Source organism: Ranitomeya variabilis, chromosome 1 (genome assembly GCF_051348905.1).
Source record: "Ranitomeya variabilis isolate aRanVar5 chromosome 1, aRanVar5.hap1, whole genome shotgun sequence".
In the NCBI taxonomy this organism is placed as follows: Eukaryota; Metazoa; Chordata; class Amphibia; order Anura; family Dendrobatidae; genus Ranitomeya; species Ranitomeya variabilis.
Genome location: NC_135232.1, coordinates 170,137,037 through 170,145,840, shown reverse-complemented (window position 1 = coordinate 170,145,840; position 8,804 = coordinate 170,137,037). Strand labels below are relative to the sequence as shown.

The 8,804-nt window shown below is 39.5% G+C and overlaps 1 protein-coding gene across 2 annotated transcripts; it reads left to right on the top strand.

The window, feature by feature from the left end:
- The first annotated feature begins 2,911 nt into the window (after nucleotides 1–2,911).
- LOC143793804 (germ cell nuclear acidic protein-like) lies at nucleotides 2,912–8,591 on the top strand. 2 transcript variants are annotated; one of them, XM_077280784.1, is made up of 14 exons: nucleotides 2,912–3,035; nucleotides 3,448–3,535; nucleotides 3,921–3,966; nucleotides 4,053–4,120; nucleotides 4,592–4,637; nucleotides 4,725–4,789; nucleotides 5,544–5,589; nucleotides 5,686–5,830; nucleotides 6,304–6,433; nucleotides 6,577–6,784; nucleotides 7,056–7,144; nucleotides 7,448–7,508; nucleotides 8,185–8,274; nucleotides 8,434–8,591. In XM_077280784.1, exons 1-11 carry the CDS (start codon nucleotides 2,958–2,960, stop codon nucleotides 7,138–7,140), a joined length of 1,005 nt encoding a protein of 334 aa, XP_077136899.1. In that variant the 5' UTR covers nucleotides 2,912–2,957; the 3' UTR covers nucleotides 7,141–7,144; nucleotides 7,448–7,508; nucleotides 8,185–8,274; nucleotides 8,434–8,591. The 2 variants fall into 2 exon arrangements, with proteins under 2 accessions (XP_077136899.1, XP_077136900.1); XM_077280785.1 differs by lacking the exons at nucleotides 3,921–3,966; nucleotides 4,053–4,120.
- Nucleotides 8,592–8,804: the final 213 nt, after the last annotated feature.

Below are 8,804 nucleotides of genomic sequence, written 5' to 3'. Positions count from 1 at the left end.
CATGTAAAGTACTTTGAGGTATAAAATGATGTTTGCCCTTCCAGATGAAATTATAGAGTTTGGACTTTAGTTTTTTTTAGTTGTCCTGGATTGATAGGAATATGTAGGCTGCTTGCATTACAGAGCTAAAAATGTCTTCAATCGACTCCAAGAGGAACTCAGCGTTCTGCACATATTGTCCAGGAAAATGAAAGGCTTTTTAATTATGATATTCATGGCAATTTTTACACCGCAAATCATATTTTTGGGAGAATTTCAGCAAATCCGGCACATTCGAATTTAAAAAGATCCGCTCATCTGAAAGCAGTATGAAGTAGGGGCAGAGACCGTGATTCAAGCTTATGGAGCATCTTATTGCAGCTAGGATACAATCAGTGTTTTATCTGCTGCAGATATACCAGTTATATGAATGCTGAGCTGTGCACTGTGCATAGGCAGCAAGCAGCCAATCAGTGGTAGGAGCAGGGTTATAGAGAGCTTGTACATATGGATAGAACTACATGGCAGCAAGTTTACTTCTAGTGGTAATCTTCTGCTGACTAAAACTGTGATTTTCTCAAAACTACAGCAAGTTGCCCTGTAAATGACCCACTGTTTGGCTTAGGGTCTCTGCACCTACATCTGTCACGTTATTGGTGGAGCAGAGCTGGAATCCATTGGCCAGAGGGGCACGAGTAGGGAAAAGCAAGTGCTAGTAGAAGTCCTTGGAGGTAGCAACATAAAATGTAGGAAACAACCTGAGATGAGTGGGAACAGTCTGGGTAAGACAGTGCTAGGAGCTGGAGACTGGAACTAGAGAAACAGCAAAGCACAATACTCAAGCCATGAGTTAAGTGTTGCAGGTGGCTTTACTAGGCCCAAACAGGAAACAAGATGGCTTCCACAGGTTCAGTATCTGCCATGTTAGCAGAGGGCGACTGCTGAACACAGCTGCAGCGTCCAGTGAAATGCAGCACAATTATCATGGTGAACAATAGCAGCCACTAGTGGTCAATTGGCAGAAGAACACCAGGATCTTGACATGCTGCTCTCAGATTCGGCAACAAAACATAGTGACAGATTCCCTTTAAGACAGAAGTACAATACAGATTACAGTGCAATACGGTTGTCACAAAATACCCACTGTATATAAAAACATAATTGGGATCCCAATCAATAAAATCATAAATTGATGAAATTGATTGATGCATATATAAGTGGGATCAGGATGGATATATGGGGGGAGCCAGGATGGAATAATCGGAGGTGAGGCCCAGACAATGGACCAGGATGGATATATGGGGGGGCAGGACAAGGGACATATGGGGGCCAGTATGGATAGCTGGGGGCAGGATGGATATCTGTGAGCAAGGCTGCACAAGGGACATAGAGGGGCAGGCTGGCGCATATTATAAAATAAAGGGGACCAGGCTGGGCGAGATTACTAAATAAAGGGGTCCAGGATGAGGGACTTAATTACTGCTTGGGGGCCAGAATGAGAAACATGCTGTATTAGTCTATGGTGACAAGTGGGGAAGATCATTTCTTTAGAGTCCAATTAGGGACATTATTACTACTGTAATATAATTTACTTTTTAGGAAACAGTTTTTCATGGAGGGAACAAAATGGGGGTCCTCTTATGTACAGGACGGCACTACGTCGCTTTTTTCTTCATCTGACGTAGTGTAGAAGTCGGGGAAAAAGTGGGGAATGTGCTCTGGAAGCGATCAGCAATTGATGAATGTGTGTTATTTTTTGCAGAGATGAGCAATATAAAATGTAGGAAACAACCAGAGATGAGTGGGAACAGTCTGGGTAAGACAGTGCTAGGAGCTGGAGACTGGAACTAGAGAAACAGCAAAGCACAATACTCAAGCCATGAGTTAAGTGTTGCAGGTGGCTTTACTAGGCCCAAACAGGAAACAAGATGGCTTCCACAGGTTCAGTATCTGCCATGTTAGCAGAGGGCGACTGCTGAACACAGCTGCAGGGTCCAGTGAAATGCAGCACAATTATCATGGTGAACACTAGCAGCCACTAGTGGTCAATCCGCAGAAGAACACCAGGATCTTGACATGCTGCTCTCAGATTCGGCAACAAAACATAGTGACAGATTCCCTTTAAGACAGAAGTACAATACAGATTACAGTGCAATACGGTTGTCACAAAATACCCACTGTATATAAAAACATAATTGGGATCCCAATCAATAAAATCATAAATTGATCCATTGATTACATTATTTTAACCAAATATTACACAAAAGGGAAAAGTACGCCGACAATACTTGTAAACTGTGTAAGAAACAAGGGTAGATTTAATACATTTATCACAGGGTATGCAGATATTTAAGGGAACTGGGCAATCAGATCTCCATTTTGGTCTAGTCAGCAATTGTAAACTGTTCTCTGACATAAAAAGACATAAAATGAGGAAGAAGATCTTAAGTAGCCGGCTTTACAGAGCAAAAGTGGATTTAGTTAGGAAACGGATAGGAAAAACATTGATTATTATGTCATATTCATTGTATGTAAGACAGCTATAAAATATGAGAAGGTGCGGCTTTGGCTCTTCAGAACATTTTTATAATTGGGAGAAAATATGGAAAAATGTAGTGGAGAACATTAAAACTTAAGGAAGAGGGATAAACAACCACCAAGACAACAGTTGGGTTTATTTTATTTATTTTTTTAATATTGTGTAATGTTACAAAAAAATTATCTGAACATTTGGAAATGGGTAGCAGTGGGGAAATTAGACGGATTGTTGTTTTTGTCTACTTTCTTTTCTTGTATTTGTACAGTATGTTTTATATATTTAAATAAAGTTATAAAAAATGACAACAAACAATCACAGCATTCCGCTGATGTCACAAATGACTGGATGATATAGAATACCCAGTCATCCAGAGTTCCGTTGAGGGTTTTTGTAGGCGTTTGTAGAGAGAGGAGCGTTGTGAGTGACTATTGCGAATATAATGAGAAAAAAGCGCTTAAGGCGTACTGAAGTTCTCTCTGACACCGAGGACAGCAGCGATGATGATGATTTCCATCAGGTGAGCATCACTTTTAGATTTTCAAATAATTAGAATACAATTGAGACAAAAAATCCCAGAAAAAGATGGTTGGACCAAAAATATAGCTCCAGAAAGAGGAAATATGGCGGGAGGAGTTTGGATCATGTTTGCAGAGTAAAGACGGCCCTCCGTTGTGGTATTTGTGACAATATGTCCATGTACAGGATACATAATAATATTGCATGAAGAAAAGCAAATGTCACCACCTTATCCACTTCCTAACCATAAGTATCCCGTATACCCGTTATACTCTGCACATGAAATAAGCGCAGCCCAATGGTAACCACATTCACACAGGCGTCTAACTGTATCTTACTGGAAAATGGACTAAGATAAATTAGAGATCTTCATGGTTATAGATTCTATCTGACATGTTTGCTATTTTTTACAGTCTCATCCGCGAAAGAGGCCAATACCGAGGTCTCCAAGCCAGGATAACACCAGAGGCTTCAATTCGGGCTCGACCCCGAGTATACCAGGTACTGTGCTCCGATCCAGTAAAGGTCCTGACATATTAAGGAGTTATAGTCATTGGGTGCAGAACACGTGCACATTGTGGTCAGGGCTTGGATTTAAGTCTTTTCCATGTCTACAGTAATGAATTCATATTAGCCATTTCTTTTTAACATTTGGTCAGGAATATTCCTGCGGCCATATTACAGTCAGACAGAAATGGGATATGGGGATTTCTTCTCATGGTGGCCATGCACAGTGCAGGTTACTGTAGCTGAATGTGATTGCCTGCCCCATGTACATATAGGGGTACACTGAATACTATATTACGGTGTATGTCTTTGATGTTGAGCCTCAGTCATTGCTATTACACTATTCTAATAAGAGATTTATATTGTGTTGCCCCCACAGATCTGACTTCACCACCTTCAGATCGTGATCCGGACAGTACCACCTGGTAAGACGCATGTCTCCTCCATTACTAGATACCTGAGGGGGATTAATGACTAATATGGCTCATATTCTTTTACATTTATTTTACAGCTCCGATGAGATCATTTTGATATTTGTTGATGATGATTCCAATAGAGCTGGAACGTCCACATCTAATAGTAAGTTATTATTTCTAAATACAATCCAGGGTTATGTAATTGTAGAAAGAACATTGAGTTTTCAGTTTTATCTCAGATCAGTTTCCAGATGTAATGATTGAAGGCAAATTATAGAAGGTTGTGTGCATATTTAAATTAAAGATACATTAAAAGGGTAATTCTATTTTAGCCATGCTGTATTGGTGTGGGTCCATGTCTGGAACACTTCCATGTTCGGAGAACAACATTTAAGTTCAGCATTTGGTCAGGAATATTCCTGCAGCTGCTCTAAATTCAGGCAGAAATGGGATTTGGAGATTTCTTCTCATGGTGGCCGTGCACAGTGCAGGTTACTGTAGCTGAAAGTGATCTTTTGTCCCATGTACATATCAGGGTATACTGGATACTTTAGTAGGATTTCCTTGATGTTGAGCCTCAGTCGCTGATATTACAATATTCTAACAAAAGATTTATGTTGTGTTTCCCCCACAGATCTGACTTCACCACCTTCAGATCATATTCCGGACAGTACCACCTGGTAAGACACACGTCTCCTCCATTACTAGATACCTGATGGGGAATAATGACTAATGATGACTCATATTCTGTTACATTTATGTCACAGCTCCGATGATGACATCATTGTGGATGATGGTGATTCCGATTCTGGTGAATCTTCCACATATAATAGTAAGTTATCATTTCTAGATACAATCCAGGGTTATATTGTTGTAGAAAGAACAATGTGTTTTCTGTATTGTCACAGATCAGTTTCCAAATCTAACAATTAAAATTATCGATGGATCTGTACCTCTAACCCCTAAGGAAATGGTCAGTCGTTGTGCTTTTGTTTTTTTTCTCCTTCTTCCTTGAGACATAAGTTTTTTGTTTCCAACCACATTGCCCTATGAGGGCTTGTTTTTAATGTGACGAGATGATCTTTTCAATGACCACATTCATATTACCATATAATGCTCTGAAAAATAGGAAAAATTCCAAGTGAGGGGAAATTGTGAAAAAAAAGCCACAATTCCAGATTTGTATTTTGCTTTGATTTTTATGGCATTCATTGCACAGTAAAATTGACGTGAAAATATAATTTTCCAGGTCAATATCATTATGTCCATACCAAACTGGCAAAGCTTTTCTAAGTGTTAACATTTTTCTCTGAAATTGTTACTAAATATATTTGCTTGTGTCGCCATTTTCAGAGATCTGTAACATTTTTACTTTGCCGTTTGTGGAGCTGTGTGAGGACTTGCTTTTTATCAGGATAACTGATATTTTTGCTGATACTATTGATGTGGTCTGGTCCAATAATTATAGTCTTATTAGCTCTCTACACTCCATATCTATAGACCCCTCTCTAGTACAGACCTGCATACTAAAATGTCTGATTTTAGCCTTATAAAAATCATTTTCACTCTTTCATATTTCTGTACAGATGATTTACCATCTGATTGTGAGGAGAGCTCCACTACAGAGGAGAGGTGAGTTATGCCGGACGCATCTATCTTTATATAAAACCATGACCTCGGTAAGAAATATTTCTCGTGGATTCATATATGATTCCTTATCTTCCCCAGAACACAACTATGTAACATCTCCGGCTATATCCTGGAAGATATTATTTCTCCTACTTCCATCTACGTTACCCACTTCCAGGTAACTAAGGAAGAACTGGTGGAGCGACTGTACCATCTATACAACACGACAGTCTTCGAGAATAAGGTATCTTAGCATTGGTATCTGGGTGACACGTGACTTATCCATTATCTCCTCCTTCAAACGGTCATTTCTATGACTGACGTTCTGAAGAGCATACTAACCCCTTTGTCATGATTCTGACACTTAGCTATTGAATATCTCAGGTAAAAGTCCCTTACTTTAGTAAATTATGTCACCCTCTTCTTATCTGTGGGATGAGTGGAGACCTTACATGAGCTACCATGCAGAGACAAAGAAATAAGCAACTTTTGGCTTGACAGTCACAGGGTTTTCACATTTATATATAAAAAAAACCATTTTGTTGGCATCTGGACAATCTTGAAAAAGTGTATTTTTGTTCTCTCATTTTGCACTTCTCCATAGACCCCAGGCTCCATACAAGGAGAGCAGTGCTGGAAATCACGCATTAGATTTAGTTTGTTAGATTGGGGTCAAAGAGTTTTCAGGTTTAATGGAATTTGTTTCCTCTATTCTAGCTCCCTGAGAAAATGGACATTGTGTGGAATAAGAGGCTGACAAAAGCATCCGGTCAATGCCGTCACATAGAGCAGAACAACCAACGTTTCTCAGTTATTGAGCTTTCTGATAAAGTCTGTGATTCTGCAGGTAGGTTTCATGTCACGTCCATCCTGCGGCTTCATAAGACAACCTGTATGCAGGGCACAAAGCTGCTACTTGCAATGTAATACATCTTATATCAAGAAGAATGCAGTTAGATTTTCTCATGTCTGTATAAACTCTTATTTTAGAGCGACTACGATCCGTGCTTGTGCACGAGATGTGCCATGCTGCCTGCTGGATAATCGATGGTGAAGACAGAGACAACCATGGCCCATTATGGCAGGCTTACACAAGAAGGGTAAATGATATCCACCCTGAGCTGCCAGAAGTGACGATGTATCACAGTTATACCATCAACTATAATTACAAATACCAATGTTCCCTGTGTGATAACAAGTAAGTAGATTGTATGATTCATCGTGTCATGAAACACAATCGCTGTGAAGAGAAGTCAGTCCGGTTCTGTTGGTATAAGGTTTTAGTACTTTACTACTATCACAGCGGACCGACGTCTGGGGGCTGTAGGGATTAGGATATTACATATTATATTTTCTGTGCTGGGGTCAGGTTTTAATATATGGTTTCAATTTGTTCTTTTTATTGTAACCCATGGTATTAACCAACATTCACTCCAGTCTGGTAACCAATATTCCTCCTCTCTTTGTAGATTTGGCCGTTTTCGACAGATAGCTCTGAATAAATGTTATTGCCGTCGCTGTGGATGCCGATTACTTCAACTGTCCACCAGCTAAACATGTAACTATTCTCCAGAATATTTAGTCTCTAACTATGCTTCATTATAATTTAATGTTCAGATACTTTTATATATTTTTCCCCTGAGTTGTGACACAATAATTATCTGTGTTCACCACCAGCACCAGCAATTAGCAGCAAACACTCAGATTCCATCCTCATAGGTTACCAGATAAATACTGGATACATTTTCCATGACTTGCTGGATATGTAATGATTGGCAATTCCCATCATATCTACAATGCTTTTGCAAATCTCCTTTAATTTCAAGTTTAGCTGAATGTAATTTTTTTTCTATATTTTCAGGTTCACTATTTGAACATTGACACTTATGTAAATATCGGCACCTCATCTACCTGTGATGGAGGTAAGAAAGAATCATCCACTATTGTCAGCAATCAATAAAACATTATTGTAAAAGTATTGGGAATCCTGAGTATCTAATTTAGTCTCTTATTGCCTTTTGTTATATAAAATTTAAAAGGAACCTGTCACCCCGTTTTTTCCGTATGAGATAAAAATACTGTTAAATAGGGCCTGAGCTCTGCATTACAATAGTTTGCATCTCGGCTTCAGGAAAATGGCCGCCGCGATCTCCATCTGCGCACGCGCGGCATCCCGAGGCGATTTTCCTGAAGCCCCGGGCAGCAGAGCGCTCCATCTGCGCACGCGCGGCCACAGGAAGATGGCCGCCCCCACCGATCACCAGGGGAATAGCGCAGATCGCGCTCTTTTCCCTCCCCTGTGCAGTGGATTCTGGACTTGGGCATGCGCAAACCACTACGCCACCAACGGAAAAATAAGCAAGATCTGGGGGAAGACACCACGCCCATCTGACCAGACCAGCCTGATTGACAGGCGAAAACGGCTACTTTGGTAACGTATTTCGGCAGCATAGGTGGGGAATCGGGGTCCACAAAATACACTATTGTAATGCACAGCTCAGGCCCTATTTAACAGTATTTTTATCTCATACGGAAAAAACGGGGTGACAGGTTCCCTTTAAATACCTTTGTTTATTTTGCCTTTTCTTCACCATGTAGAAACACAATGGGCAAATGTCTTCAGCGCAAGCAAACATTCAGAATCCACCAATTCTGATTCACACAAAGCTTCAAACATGAATTTTCCAGGTAAATATTTCTGTGTAAAATGCAATATTGTTATAATTTCATGTCCGCGTGAATAGCCAGCAATAAAATAATAAAGTTACCTTTGCTTTAGTTTGTTACATTTGATAACAAGTATATATCTTCAATTTTATAAAAAGAAGTTTTTTAAATTGTTTTCAGATTAATGAGAAAGGCGCCTTATCACTTCTATACAAGCACGACGCATGGTTGTTCTGGAAAAAAGAGGCGAATATCTGCACTGGCCTACGCTGAGAACATTATCAGATTGAGTTTCCTTGACCAAGTCATTCTCCATGTTTATTTTTCAAAACGGTGACGACCCAGCATTAGATGGACAAGAGTAGTCATATATTGCTTTGCTTTTTACATCATTTTTCTGGGTTAAATATAAAAAGCATTCAAAAATGAATATCTTAGATCCTTATAGTTTTGAACTTTTGTTCTACAAATCGAAGGCTTTTGCTAAACATATCACAATCAATGTTGTCTAGTTCTAACATTTGATAGTTGGTCTATATTTACAATTATAC

Coding starts and splice junctions, on each gene's coding strand:
- LOC143793804 (XM_077280784.1), top strand. CDS start 2,958: ATGAGAAAAAAGCGCTTAAGGCGTACTGAAGTTCTCTCTGACACCGAG. Junction 5,590..5,685: donor AGCTCCACTACAGAGGAGAG/GTGAGTTATGCC, acceptor TATCTTCCCCAG/AACACAACTATGTAACATCT. Junction 6,434..6,576: donor TAAAGTCTGTGATTCTGCAG/GTAGGTTTCATG, acceptor CTCTTATTTTAG/AGCGACTACGATCCGTGCTT.